The 15,987-nt window shown below is 39.6% G+C and overlaps 1 protein-coding gene across 1 annotated transcript in view; it reads right to left on the bottom strand.

The window, feature by feature from the left end:
* Window positions 1–458: 458 nt before the first annotated feature.
* The window catches only part of LOC126106294 (putative ATP-dependent RNA helicase DHX57), a 228,608-nt gene continuing 213,079 nt past the window's right edge, over window positions 459–15,987 (bottom strand). The window contains exons 22-23 of the mRNA XM_049912514.1: window positions 14,427–14,660; window positions 459–1,495 (exon numbers count right to left, since the gene is read on the bottom strand). Coding sequence (XP_049768471.1) covers window positions 1,352–1,495; window positions 14,427–14,660 — 378 coding nt within the window. The 3' untranslated portion in view covers window positions 459–1,351. The remainder of the gene's footprint in view (window positions 1,496–14,426; window positions 14,661–15,987) is intronic.

The following is a 15,987-nucleotide window of genomic DNA, read 5'->3' as shown; positions in this document are numbered from 1 at the left end:
TACAGCTAAGTGACACTATGCCACGATTCTCTAGAGAGTGTTAGTTCAGTAAGGTATGAAGTAGAGCTTCAATTGAGGTTGGAAAGCAGGAGAGGGGTATAGGCCAATGCAAGCTCTATGTTAAATTATGGTGAGTGGCCACAAAGCTCTGTCAATCTGGTTGTTAGCCACAAAACGTGTTAACAAGTTGGGAAGTGTGTCTAAAGCAATTTGTCACCATTGGCTCATGTACATGTGCCTACATGTGGGTGTGGTTAGTAGGTCAGTAAAGTTTTACTGAACTGCAGGTAAAAAACAACACTTTGAAAAGGTAATAAATAGACAAAGGTCCACAAGAAACCTAAATACAATGATGTATCGGAACAGGACCAGAGCTATGGATGAATATGTGGAAGTATCAAAGTAAAAAACAAATGACATGCAGCATGTTATGTTATTGATTTTGACTTTTATTCCTGTTTAAAGCTTTCATTTTTTCAGTTATTTGTCTATATTCCATAAATAAATACATTCCCCTCAAAAACAACAAACAACAAATTTAAAATTGTTCACAGAGTTTTTTTTTTTTTTAGATAAAAAGCATTCTTCAGCTTCAAAAACAGACAGGTACAAAAATGTAATAAATAATTCAACATACAAGATTATCTTGCAATATGCCTCAAAATGGCCATTCAAAACATTTAATTAATGCTCATAATTGGCTCTGCAAAATGTACCCGTAACATTCATCATAAACTGTACATTTAAGGCACCTCAACAATAATATTATTGTATTACAATGTAAACAGTGCAAAAATATATACTAACATTTCAGTACTAGTTACACATTTTACATACAACTAATTTTACAGTGTCTAGTATGCTTTTCCAACTGATACTCTGGACTGTCTGAAACATGTCTCACTTTTGTTGAATTGTAAAGTTTTTTCCCCCCTATGTCTATTTACAATCTGTGTAATGTCATATGATGACATGTCGTCCATTTTTTGTTTTCCAATGTAATACTGATATCACAAGCCAATATCAGTTATGTTTTAAGCAATGCAACACATATTATATCAGAGAAAAGAGATTACTAATGGGTGGAAAACATGGCAGGAGATTGTTGAGAATTTCCAGCCTTGTTGCACAGTTACATCACAGAAGCAGAATCCAAGGATCAGAATAGGCATCTATGTACAAGGGATTACTACCATCCAATGGCATATTACTAATGTCAGTAGTGTCAGTCTGTTCTTATCACGGTAGACAGAAAGGAGGGAGGGGAAGGGGGGAAAAAGAAAGAAAGACTGAAAAAATATACAGTAGTTTATAAAAATTAGGTAATTCCTTTGTAGGACTTCTCAGAACATCAGTCTTTCGAGATAAGACGGACAATTGTGGAGATGATGACTTTTCCTCGCTCATGAGTCACTAGGTCCAACTGTGGGTCCTTTATCTTATCCACCAGCAGCTTCACAAGTTCATCTCTCATTGCACTCAGCAACTGGCCCACCTGGAAGGGAAACAAATACAACAATTACCATTTTCAACAAAATGTGACACTTTGTGAAAGCAAGTATGGACTTTACGTTCTGTGTGGCTTTCAATGACTGCAAAGATACTTTTGAGAGGAAAGGAGGAGGAGAAAAGAAAATATTGGACCTACTTATTATAAACACTTACAAGACATCAAATGTGAAACCTAGTATTTTTGCTTTAGTACAGAACAATTGCAAGTGACAGTAAAGAATAGTGGAAAATTTGGGATGGAATGACAATATTGTGAAAAGGATAAATTGCTACTCAACATCTCCACCATATGGTAAGTACCATCCTTTTCATAATATTGACAGTTATGGCAAGTGCATTTAAATACCCAGAGTATTGTATCCCTTTGTTTTTTCTGTGCATGCTTCGATAAGCACACACTAAGGTGGCGAAAGTTGTGCATTAGAGATATGTACAAATGCAGATGGCAGTAGTATTCCATACACAAGGGCAGCGCATTGGCAGAGCTGTCATTTGTACTCAGGTGATTCACGTGAAAAGTTTTCTGATGTGATTATGGCCCCAAAGTGGTTATTAACAACTTTGAGCGGAATGGTAGCTGGAGCAGAACACATGGGACATTCCATTTCACAAATCATTAGAGAATTCAATGGTTTATGATCCACAGCTGTTAAGTGTCAGCTATTAAGTGACATTTTTTTGAAAAATCTGGTAAGCTTTTGCATAGAGTTGTCAGTGATATCAGACAAGCAACACTGTGTGAAATAACTCCAGAAATGTCCACTGTGGCAGTGCAATCAAATATGGCATTGGCGGGCTATGCCACCAGACGACAGACGCGAGTAGCTTTTGCTAACAGCATGACATCACATACAGCACTTCTCCTGGGCTCATGACCAAATCGATTGGACCCTAGATGACTGGAAAACTGTGGCCTGGTCAAATGAGTCCTAATTTCAATTGGTAAGAGCTGATGGTACAGTTCAAGTGCGGCGCACATTCAAGTGCGGCGCACATTCAAGTGCGGCGCACATTCAAGTGCGGCGCACATTCAAGTGCGGCGCACATTCAAGTGCGGCGCACATTCAAGTGCGGCGCACATTCAAGTGCGGCGCACATTCAAGTGCGGCGCACATTCAAGTGCGGCGCACATTCAAGTGCGGCGCACATTCAAGTGCGGCGCACATTCAAGTGCGGCGCACATTCAAGTGCGGCGCACATTCAAGTGCGGCGCACACCACCACGTAGCCGTGGACCCGAGATGACAACAAGGCAAAGTGCAAGCTAGTGGTGGCTCCATAAGAGTGTGGGCTGTGTTTACATGGAATGGACTGGGTCCTCTGGATGTCCGGCTACTTGGAGACCATTTGCAGCAATTCACGGACACCACGTTCCCAAACAACAATGGAATTTTTATGGACGACAATGCATTATGTCACCTGGCCACAATTTTTCGCTATTGGTTTGAAGAATATTCTTTACAATTAGAGTGAATGGTCTGGCTATCCAGATCATCTGACACGAATCCCATCAAACATTTGTGGGACATAATCGAGAGGTCAGTCGGTGTACAAAATCCTGGACTGGAAACACTATAGAAGCAGCATGACTCGGTATTTCTGCAGAGGACTTGCCACATAAAAATTGCAGCACTACATTGGGCAAAAGGAATTCCGGCATGATATTAGGCGATATCCCATCACTTTTGGCACCTCAGTGTAGTTTCCAAAGCTTAAATGTGAGCGTGTCACATGTAAAAAAATTTTACAGCAACCACAATGAGTTTGCAACCTATGGCAACACGACTGATGCCTCTCGCTCTTGTCGACTGGAGTAACTTGTGGACAGACCTTAATAATATAATCATTGTGGCCTTTGCTACTGGGCTGTCGAAGTGCAGAAGCACAGGAAGTGACATACACACGCTAATTGCCTTAGTCGTGAGTACACATTGTTCCATTTCACTGTGTTTACATCCATCCATTGCACCTCCACATTCACACTTCATTGACAAATTATTTTCCTCCAATAATTTATGACTCTTGTGAATCTGATGGTCACAACTGTTCGTTACACAGAATTGCTTCTACAGTATTTGGATTAGCTGAACCATGGTATTATTGTTGTAAGTCTATGTATTTACATGTTAATAAGCTGAATTTCAATTATCCCTTCCCACAAATTTTTTTTGAAGTCGAAGTTCTGGAATTCAAATCAACGAAAATTTATTTATGATGTTGCAGTAGTTGTGGTGTTAAAAATTATAATACAATGTTCCTTTGGGCATGCACGTCCGAAGGAACATTTGCATCGTTCTTCTTAACTGCACAGGTATTGCAATGTCTTATTCATCCGCAAATAGCAGGCAGTGACTTTCAATTAAAATCTCCTCCCCTGTAAGGGAATTACATAATGTGTCTACAAAGTCAGATTGTGATGCAGGAACGAAGATATAAGGAAGTTTGGGTCTGTCCATGTGTCGTGCACGGATAGTCGAAGCCGTTAAGGCGACCTCTCGTGTAAAGCCAGAAATCCGATTTCGAGTCCTGAACCGGCACAAAATTTCATTGCCGTTATTCCCTCATATAGATGATGATTATTTGTAATCAGAACTGCAAATAAATTTCATGAAATACATATATTACAGCAGCCTGTTAAAAGGGATAAATGGCAGTATCATAGCATTAGCTTCCCAGATTTTCAAAAAAGTCACATAATAGCTTTGAAAATATCAAGGACACAGTAGTATGCAGTGTCTTTTAGTTACATACTATTCATATGTACACTCAATTCTTAGATATGGCATTCTGTTTTGGGAAACAAATGCGCAAAATATGAACACAATTTTCAAACTCCAGAAAGTAGCCATAAGAATTTTAACCAAAAATACTAGTCGAGCTTAAAACACTGGGGATTTTAATTGCTCCGTGTGAATACATTTACCAGTCAATTGTACACATCAAAAATAACATTGGTAATTACTGCACAAACAGCTATGTCCATGGCCATGGAACATGAGCTAGACTTAACTTACATTTATCAAGAAAAAATAAACATTAAACTCAAAACAGTGTTTTCTACCAAGGAATAAAACTGTACAATAAATTACCAAAAGAAATTTAAAAAATTGCAAAAATACATGTATTTAAAAAGTAAGCTAAAAAGTACCTGTTATGCATTGAAGGATTACTTAGACAAAACAGAGTAGGAGTCTGGTTAAAAAAAGATGTTCATATAAATAATAATAATAATAATAATAATAATAATAATAATAATAATGATTATAAAACATCCAATATTCCACATAAAACCTTCACACTATGTTTTTCCCTTCTTTTTTCCTTTTCTAGAAAAACTTACCCCCAAGCTATGCATAGCACAATACTAATACCTCTTCCTGAGCTCAATATCTCACTCATTATAGAGGGATGCTGACTCCGTTTTTCAGGATAGCAAATGGGAAGTTGCAGTACAGAAAATGGCCCAGAGATCACTAGTGTGTGTGTGTGTGTGTGTGTGTGTGTGTGTGTGTGTGTGTGTCTTTGTCCAGAGAGCACGTCATCTTCCTCAGAGGTTTTTCATGGAACCTCACTTGCTTAAGCATTGTCTCGACTTTTAAATCTCGTTCTGTATCCCTAGTTGCTGCAGATTTTTAATCACTTCCATCAACCATAGTCAATGGGTCTTCCTCTTTTGCTAGCATGTGAAACACTGACTGGTCAACCCATTGGGATGCATCTTGTAGACATAAAAGACTAGCCACATCCAAGATTTTTTCACGGTATTTGTGGAGTTCCTAAATTGGTTTTCTCTCATATTTGTTACCTTTCTTAACTGGTAACCATATATTCCTCATACCTTACTCTCTCAGAATTCAAGTTTGTCTGTAAGGCCATTCCTGACAAGTGATAGACACAATGAAGCATACAGGGCTTCAGGGTGGATGATGGTATGACAGTGCTTTACTTTTATATTATGGGAGACAGACTTTTTGTTACAGGCACTCTCTATCAGTTGGTGGGCAGGTTCCAGCTTCTTTACTTGAGTAGATAATGCTATTCTTTCAGAAAGACTGCATTCTAGACATTCTCCAACTCATTCAATCTTAATAATTCACACGGACAAAAGAAAATCCATCTAAACCAAAGTGAAGCAAGCACAAAAATATACAGAGTGAAACCAAAATTTCAGAATTTGTTCAGTGAAATTTTCTGAGCTGTTGGCTGAATGAAGGATCCAGGTGGACCACATTTTGAAGCAACCATTGAATTTGATAACGTTGCGCTCAGCTGCATTTTGCACCACTGGGAGGAGAGCTTTGTTTTTGGCCACGGTTTGGCGGTGCCAATTCATTCTGGTAGATGTCTGGTTGGTTGTCATATGACTTAACAATCTGTGCAGTGTTTGCAGGAGGGATAGTAGACGACATGGCTACTTTCACTCGTGGCCTAGTCTCTGATGGGATGGGATAAGCCTAGAGAAGATGGTGGGTGGATGGAATGGGAAGGTTTTGTACAGTCTTAGACATAAAAACTGACCGCCGGCCGGCCGCCACAGAGACTAAGTCCGAGTCATTCACTTAAGGTGGCCAATAAAACTGACCGCCAATGGGTAAACTCTAAATCCGGCCATCTGCACAATCTGGCAACACTGTAAGATGTGGAAGTGTCAGGAGTAAGTGTTGTCTACTTCCTAGATGTTGTCGGATTGTGTGAGCCCATGGTCTAGTGGTAATCATCGTGCATTCTAAACTGATGGTCACCTGTTCGCGTCCAACTGTATTTTTCTTTTTACCACATTTCGGCCCTCGTCTAAAGTTATGAGTCTGATTGAACATCGAAGATAATTCACTTCACATTCTACCCACCAGCAATAACAAGTACTTCCAGAAACAATTCCGCAGGACAGATCGTGGCTGTGTCACGATCAGAACAGCTTACGCTCGAGCGTTCCCTTGCGCTGCAGCGGCTACCGGCCACCGACCAGACGGCACCCGCCGACCTAAAATCCGGCGCCAACCAGGTGAATGCGGCGCGACGCTGTCAGTATATGTATCAACTGTCATTTTCAAATTTTGAAGTTCTAGTTATCATCTTACAGTTAAGCATTGGATTATGCATACCAGAAAATCATGAACTACCGTTAAGCATTGTAAAATTGAGTCGCAAGTGGAAAAAGGTGCAACATCTGCAATGCAATATTTACTTTTGCTACAACAGAGGGGTGAATGCAGAGTTGGCAGCTAGAAAGATTTGAACTGTGTGTCGAGCGAGTGCTTTTGGGGAAAAATAAGCCAGAAAAAGACATCCTTGTTTCAACAAAGATCGCTCTGGCATGAATGATTTTCCACATTAAGGAAGTCTCGACTACTGATTTATGTGATGGATTACCATTTATCCATCATGCGACATTTGCATTCAACAGGCAAAGTTCAGAAGTCTGGTGGAGGAGTACTGCATGCTCTAATTCGAAACAACAAAAATCAATGGAGTGACTATTATCGAACGTCATCAGGTCGCTCATTGAGCATTCCTATGCTGTACTGTTACTGGTGACAAGTTATGATGCCTTTATCGTTTACTTCCTAAGAAGAAATGAAAGGCTGAGCCCCACCAAAAGACGTAAACTTGAGCAAAGGGTAGTGTGAACATAATATTTTACGTCTGATTGCTCCAAAAATGTGTTTTGGGATACGAATTCTGCCCCAAGGGGTGTGTGCATCACAGCTGGAATTTGTTGCCAACAACTGAGAGACCTTTCGGTCGTAGTGTAAGAAAGTCGACCGACTAAACTACATCACCTGTGCTACTGCTTGATAATGCACTCTGTTGATTTGAGAAACAAAACTATCGACGAGATTGATAGGAAAGTCGTCATTCAGGCACTTGTATTGATAGGGAAGTCCTCTCTCAAGCACTTGCCCCTCTCGTTATATACTAGTAAAATTTTACCTTTCCCGCTCTTGGTCGATCAACAGATTCATTTCTAGATGAAAATACTCTTCAAACTACACTGGTTTAATGACATCGTTAGAACCAGTAGGTTTCTACAGGCATAGAATTTGTAAACTACTTTAGCATTGTCTGGTTGTTTTAGGTATTGTGAAAGGAAATTCTGCTGCTGATTTATTTCTCTTTGATGATTACTGTTGTGTTCAGTAAACTAATGGAAAACACAATTAAAATATTCACTATACTAATACAAATTAAATTCAGCTTGCTACGGAAACATCACGATGGCAGTCTATCTTAATAAAGCATTAAGTATCTGTAAGACGATTGAGCCTGAATTAGTAGGATATTACTGACTTTTGACATCGAAAAGTTCTGTATTTACTTCATGTCCTGTATTATTCGCAAGAATTATGAAAATGTGGGAGTTCATAGATAAAATTATGTACTCACAACAAAAACTATGTCGGCAGAAAAAAAGTGGTATTATGAATTTTGCAGTACTGTAAGGATTTCGCTCTGACACTAAGAGGTACTAAAAGTAGCAAGACGAAATTTTCTCAAGCGTTGTCTTACGATTCCCTTATTGATCTTGTATCTGCCTGCTTGTAGCTCTGCTACAAAAGAATTAAAAATTTGGCTTTCAGCGAGTCTCTAAAGGCGAACAAAGGCAGCATACACCTGACAGGCAAGCACATTACCTAGGAGCTAGTGAACAGGTGGGATGTCTTTCACTTACTTATTGGCCCAGTAGCTGCTATGACAGATAAATCGCAACATAAGACATGAGAGTATTAGTATTTCCTGTGTGGAATGGCTTTCGTTGACTCAAAAGCATTAACTGATCTCCTTATGTCACATATCAAGAGAAAATCGCATTATTCAATTTAAATGACGTGATAATATCAATTGAATTTAGCAGGCTAGTTCTGTGCCATCAAGGAAGTAACTCGTCAGTCACAGAGTTGCCAAACATATTCTGCACTGTTGCCACATTTCCGTTATGCTGCCAGGAAGGGTACAGCTGCTGTGTTCTGCAAGAGACCTCCGAAGTGACTATAGCTTCGTCTCAAAGTTGCGGGTGGCAAGGGCTGCAATATCCTCATTATATGTCAAAGTGGTCTTATTCGCTTTTCTGTAACTAGGTTTAGGGGCTTGAGTGTAATTACTTGTAATACATTGACGCACTGAGTGAGAATTAAATGTCATAAATTAATTAGTGTGACAATTATTTGTGTTTTACTGTCTTAATTGGGCCAAAACCTTGAAAGCGTATTGACCAGATGCGATTCACAATTTTGGAGCTTCTCCAGTGGTTGAGTTGGCAACGTATCTTTGCTGTACAATATTGTTATTGAGATCACTGTCATTGGCACATCCGCCAGAAGACAGGCATGGCCTGGCCGTTTGTTTTTTTTTTTTTTTTTTTTGACGGATATTCTGCCTTTGCTCAAAACGTGAAGGCTTAAGGCGAATTCGTATATACCATGTGGCGAAAATTTGATGTTTCTATTCTTCCAGCTCTAACATTGAAAACAGTTACAATAAGTGACAGGAAAGTGCCTGTGAACCAACAATTAATAATGCAGTCATAATTAGTGGAATCTGACAAATTCCGTCTGTCATCTGATAATTGTGAAAAACTACTTTTTTCATCTGCACAGCACCTCAGTATGAACTCTTCGGTTTCATAGGACTCCTATACTTAATTTCGTTGTGATCGTTTTCAATGACAGTAGGGGAGGAGCAAAACCATTTGACCTGAAACATACTTTTCCAATGGGATTTGAATCTTTGGCTACAGTTGCAGTAGCACGTCCAGTGAGGTATCAAGAATGTAAGCAATCATTCATTGCTGTAGTATAGGCTAGGGCAGAAAGAAGCAGGTTTCTGACAAAGTAAACGATGAGAGACACTGTAGCTGTCACTTATTAAAGATGAATTGTTCAGAAAATTACAACTATATGTAATGAAATGAGTAGGTTGAAGCAGCTCCAGTCCACCACTATCACTGAGTTGCCAAACATTTTCCAAATAGCACTTAAGATAAAAAAAATCCCGAAAGAACAGATACTACAAATCAAAATAGACAGCCTTGTTAATCAATTAAATATTGAAGGACAGATGGCCAGGCTGTCATGGACCTTAAATTAGAACAACGGCGTCAGATGAATATTTGTGCCTGACCAGGTTCGAACCCGGATTCATAGTGTCTTTTCTTTCAGACATGTCTGAAAGAACAGACACCACACATACATCCACATCAGAGTGTTTCAGGAGGAATAGTAGATATTTCAGCAGGTGGTAGTACAGATGAATTGCATAAAAAAAATTCCAAATAAATGTGTCCACTTTTTATTGCGTACAGAGATACAACTGTTAGTATGTAACCCTAACAAACTCAAAGGAAAAGCAAATAAGGACATTCGAAGTTGATTTTCAAAAATTCCCCCACGAACTTCAATGCGCATTTGACTTTTCTTTATAACACTACATGTATTCTTTTGAAGTCATCTTTGCATTCTTTTATGAGGGCTGCACTATTCATAACCCAAACGATCAAATCGGCCCTTGGGTTTACTTTTTCTTTGTAGACTTTGCCTTTAACCATCCCTGCAGGTAAAAATCCAAAGAGATAAGTCCAGGGACCTCGGTAGCCAAGAAAAGTGCCCATGTCTATCGATCCATCTTCCGGGAAGTGTTAGGCTTCGATAATGTCACATGACGACTAGAATGTGCAAGAGCCCCGTCATGTTGAAGGAACATACGCATTCTCGTAGCCAAAGGAACCTCTTCCAATAATGCTGGAAGATCATTTTCAAGGAAGTGTAGACAACTGGATCCTGTAAGGAGCAACATCCAAAACGAAAATGCATTGAGCCCAGCTATACGTACTCAATAAAAATTGGACACATGTTGTATGGCATTTTTTCTGCAATTTGTCTATACTACCACCTCCTACAATATTTACTATTCCTCCTGAAACATCCTGTATAATTATTCAGGTCTCTACTGGTCCGAACCCTCGAGGGAACGCAGTGTGGCCGCGAGTGAGGGGAATAATTGTTTTGGGGGGGAGAGGGGGGGGGGGGGGGGAATACCGCACATGTGGTATGCGGCAAAGATGAAAATTCGCGTCTGACGAGGAGCGTGTGTAGATAGCTGCTGCAGATAGGTTGGCTGCTGTGTCCCGATAGTGCCCACTGTCGGAGGTTCGAGTCCTCCCTCCGGCATGTGTGTGTGTGTGTGTGTGTGTGTGTGTGTGTGTGTGTGTGTTGTGAATAGCATAAGTTAGTTTAAGTTAGAATAAGTACTGAGTAAGCTGAGGGACCAATGACCTAAGCAGCTTGGTCCCATAATACCTTACCACAAATTTACAAAATTTTAAATCCAAAATACTGCCTCTCACATATGGGTGGTACCGAGGAAATCAAATACTTGGGGTAAACCAAATACTAACACAATCCTGAACGGCTACTCAATCTGTTGAACCCAAAATCCAGACACGTCTCAGTGAAAATCACCGGTACTCTGGCCACTGTCTGTTAGCTCAATGAGCTCGGCTGAAAATATTTGCTTCCAAAGGCTTGAACACCCTCTGGTACTGTCTGGTCCTGATATCACCCAGGCCAAACCAATGAAATACAAGCAAACATGAACTGTGCAAGCAAAGTCAACTTTACCCGAAGTGGTACACAACCCACCCGCCGATAGGCGGCAGCTGGATTTTCAGATTCTGGGGAGTCCAGGCTAGCACAGCAGAGAGTATGGAAGATCTCTGGTAAATTTCCCAACAAGCAGAAAACATGCAATTGAAAACTAAAACATCGATACAAAAACGAAAACTAAATAATCTCACATAAGAAATCGACTGACAAAAAATTCTCATCCTTGCTCTTCAAGAACCACGACTAACTGACAATGAAACCTTGCATTACGGAAACTACCGCATCTTAAAAAAAACAAAACACAACAAAAGGTAGTGAAATGCGCACCAGTCTTCGGCACGGCATTTCATGAAAACAGATCTATCATCAACTCTGTCAAAGAAATCACACCCATAAACAATCAACTTATGAATATGCTCATTCAGAGCCCCAATAAAAAATACACACTCATCAATGCACATGCTCCCACCAACATCAAAAATAAGAAAAACACCGAAAATATCGAAAAATTTTGGAACACAACCGAAAGAACCACGAGCAAAATTCACCAAGATGACTTGAAAACTAATGGGAGACTTCAACTCTCTATTTGGGACAGGAAACAACCTATAGAAAAATCATTGGTACAAATTCAACACACCGAAACACTTACACCAACGGCACAGGTCTGACTGACATTTGCCACAAATTCAACCTCAAAATTATGTCTACCCACTTTAGGAGAAAACCAATTCTCAGGTAACATGCTTGGCTACCATGTGCAAGCTGCTTTCGTTCACCTTTCGAGACTCGCTGAAAGCCAGATTTTAAATTCTTTTGTAGCAGAGATACAAGCAGGCAGATATAAACTCAATAAGGGAATCTCAAGACAACGCTCAAGCAAAATTCGTCGTGCCACTTTCAGTACCTGTTAGTGTCAGAGCGAAACCCTTACGGTACTGCAAAACTCATAATACCACTTTTATTCTGCCGACATATTTTTTGTTGTTGTGAATGCATAATTTTATGTATGAACTGCCACATTTTCATAATACTTGCGAATAACACAGGACATGAAGTAAATATAGAACTTTTCGATGTCAAAAGTCGGTAATATCCTACTAATTTGTGTTAAAATAGGCTCAATCGTCTTACAGATACTTAATGCTTTATTAAGATAGACTGCCATCGTGATGTTTCCGTAGCAAGCTGAATTTAATTTGTATTAGTATAGTGAATATTTTAATTGCGTTTTCCATTAGTTTACTGAACACAACAGTAATCATCAAAGAGAATATCACCAGCAGCAGAATTTCCTTTCACGATATCTAAAACAACCTGACAATGCTAAAGTAGTTTACAAATTCTACGCCTGTGGAAACCTACTGGTTCTAACGATGTCATTAAACCAGTGTAGTTTGAAGAGTATTTTCGTCTAGAAACGAATTGCCTTGACTGTTGATCGACCAACAGCAGGAAAGGTAAAATTTTACTAGTATATAACGAGAGGGACAAGTGCTTGAGAGAGGACTTCCCTATCAATACAAGTGCCTGAGTGACAACTTTCCTATCAATCTCCTGGATAGTTTTGTTTCTCAAATCAACAGAGTGCGTTATCAAGCAGTAGGTGATGTAGTTTAGTCGGTCGAATTTCTTACACTATGACCGAAAGGTCTCTCAGTTGTTGGCAACAAATTCCAGCTGTGATGCACACACCCCTTGGGGCAGAATTCGTAGCCCAAAACACATTTTTGGAGCAATCAGACGTAAAATATTATGTTCACACTACCCTTTGCTCAAGTTTACGTCTTTTGGTGGGACTCAGCCTTTCATTTCTTCTCAGGAAGTTAACGATAAAGGCATCATAACTCGTCACCAGTAACAGTACTGCATAGGAATGCTCAATGAGCGACCTGATGACGTTCAATAATAGTCACTCCATTGATTTTTGTTGTTTCGAATTAGAGCATGCAGTACTCTTCCACCAGACTTCTGAACTTTGCCTGTTGAATGCAAATGTCGCATGATGGATAAATGGTAATCCATCACATACATCAGTAGTCGAGACTTCCTTAATGTGGAAAATCATTCATGCCAGAGCGATCTCTGTTGAAACAAGGATGTCTTTTTCTGGCTTATTTTTCCCAAAAGCACTCACTCGACACACAGTTCAAATCTTTCTAGCTGCCAACTCCGCAGTCACCCCTCTGTTGTACCAAAAGTAAATATTGCATTGCAGATGTTACACCTTTTTCCACTTGCGACTCAATTTTACAATGCTTAACGGTAGTTCATGATTTTCCGGTATGCAAAGTCTAATGCTTAACTGTAAGATGATAACTAGAACTTCAAAATTTGAAAATGACAGTTGATACATACACTGACAGCGTCGCGCCGCATTCACCTGGTCGGCGCCGGATTTTAGGCGGCTGGTGCCGTCTTGCCGGTGGCTGGTAGCCGCTGCAGCGCAAGGGAACGCTCGAGCGTAAGCTGTTCTGATCGTGACACAGCCACGATCTATCCTGCGGAATTGTTTCTGGAAGTACTTGTTATTGCTGGTGGGTAGAATGTGAAGTGAATTATCTTCGATGTTCAATCAGACTCATAACTTTAGACGAGGGCTGAAATGTGGTAAAAAAAAGAAAACAGTTGGACGCGAAGGTACCATCAGTTTAGAATTCACGATGATTACCACTAGACCATGGGCTCACACAATCCGACAACATCTAGGAAGTAGACAACACTTACTCCTGACACTTGCACATCTTACAGTGTTGCCAGATTGTGCAGATGGCCGGACTTAAGAGTTTTCCCCTTGGCGGTCAGTTTTATTGGCCACCTTAAGTGAACGACTTGGACTTAGTCTCTGTGGCGGGCGGGGGCGGTCAGTTTTTATGTCTAAGTCTGTACCTTGGTGCTGTATGGATGGGGTGTGCAGGTCTCTCACCTTGATCCATGTGGACTAGAATGTTATGTAGGTTTCATTTAATCCAAAAGTATTTACATTCAAGAGGAACTTCGCTACAACATATATAAGTAAGTTTGTGCTAAAGTAGAACGTTGTCTAGACAGTCAACAATGTTTTAAGTCTTATGCCTATGACTGTGAACCACTCAGCTCCTCTAACTCCTTCCATTAGTTTTATTCTGCCCAGGTACTTTCTAACATCATACCAGAAAAATAAAAAAATTCTGAACTTCACAACACAAGTGTGTCTCATGCAACCAGAGCAGCAAAAACCAATATTACACGCAAAGCTAAACTGGAACAAACACAAAACATCTCCATCTACAGGTAACACGAATAAATGAAAAGCTTTTGATGGCTGTGTACTCACCTGGTGTCTGTCAACAAGAAACTTGATCCAGCCATCATCCAGAGACAAGATGAAGTTCCCCTGTTGCAGCTCGACATGCAATGCACACCCGGAGAACAGCACCAGTGGCATAACTGGCACCATTGTGCAATCACGGACATATATTCTACTCGTCCGTACCTTTTCCTGGTACACCAAGTATGGGCTAGGGTATCGGCTGACTGTGTAGTTCACAGAGGAAGGGTGCAAGAACACCTGAAAATAAACAGTGTATATTTAGTAAAGAGCGTCAAATGTAAATCCAACAAACACACACACACACACACAGGCTTAACAATTAGTTTTTTAGCTACACAAAATAATTTAAAAATTGCGTTTTCCCATGCAAATAACTTAGGGTACTTGAGAGTGTAAGACCCTTCTGGCTGTAAATCATATAGAACTCTAAAACAACACATACAGCAATAGAATACAACGTCACTGGTAAGCGAGGGGAAGAAATTCACATATGTGAATGGTGGAAATAAGGGGAATACCAACAGGAGAAGTAACAGTAAATTAGATCAATCTTATTTCCAACAAATTCAGCTGGCAATATTTTTACCACTTCTCCATCAGCCCTTCATCTTTCTTTTAACGCATATTACTCACTCTCATCACTCATTATAAACAATCATCTTCATCGTGTTTTCTTTCCAGCTTTAATTTGTTGTTATTGGGTTCATATTTATGTAAACTTTGCTTTTTGTTTCAGTAATTTACTGCAACGGACAGATAATTGTGCTATAATAGTAATCTTATTAACGGATTTTTCCGTCATTGCGCAGTAGAACAGTATGCATTTTCCATTTATAAATATTTAAGTTACTTTTTAACAATGTGGCACTCTGGCCTAAGCTGCGACAGTTAGCAATAACGTGTGCATGTCGTGAGTTTGCCTGTGTGACTGAACGGTGTGTGTTTCTCTTTTTCCAGTTAATACTGTGCCAAAAGCTTATATTTTTAAGTGTTTTTTTAATTGTGCCTGTCTGCAACTTCACATGTTATTTTTACGGAAAGTATCAACCTATCTTTTCCTACATTTTGATATTTCTACCTGGAGTCTCCTTTGTTACTTTTTCTACTTCTCCACTTTTACTGTTTTACTGTGACCACTATTGCTACTCATGCTTCTATCACTATGTCGCAGCAAAATTCTTAATTTCCGAAAAAAAAATTTTAGAACAGGGCTGAGTGCAGTGAGGAGTTTTGTGGGAGTACATTGATAAATTTATTTAATGTGTGTGAACACATTTAATTTGCGAGAACTCCTGTGGCACCTAAATGAAAAAATAAAGAATATCAGATGATTCTGCTGAACAATTCACAAACATTAACATGTATTTATTTCCAAGGACCATAGTACATCATGTCTGTACTATATTTTATCATACAATGCAGGCTTCTAGGGCCAGTATTTACATCCTTGGTGATATTTGTTGTAGGGCAAAAGGCCATGATCCAAAGCCTGCCTAACAATTCGTCTTCCAATGCTAGATACATCATCAGAGGATATGACAACTCAGAAAGCAATTACAATGTG

This window comes from Schistocerca cancellata, chromosome 10 (genome assembly GCF_023864275.1).
Source record: "Schistocerca cancellata isolate TAMUIC-IGC-003103 chromosome 10, iqSchCanc2.1, whole genome shotgun sequence".
Taxonomy (NCBI): Eukaryota; Metazoa; Arthropoda; class Insecta; order Orthoptera; family Acrididae; genus Schistocerca; species Schistocerca cancellata.
This window is presented reverse-complemented; position numbering and strand designations above follow the sequence as displayed.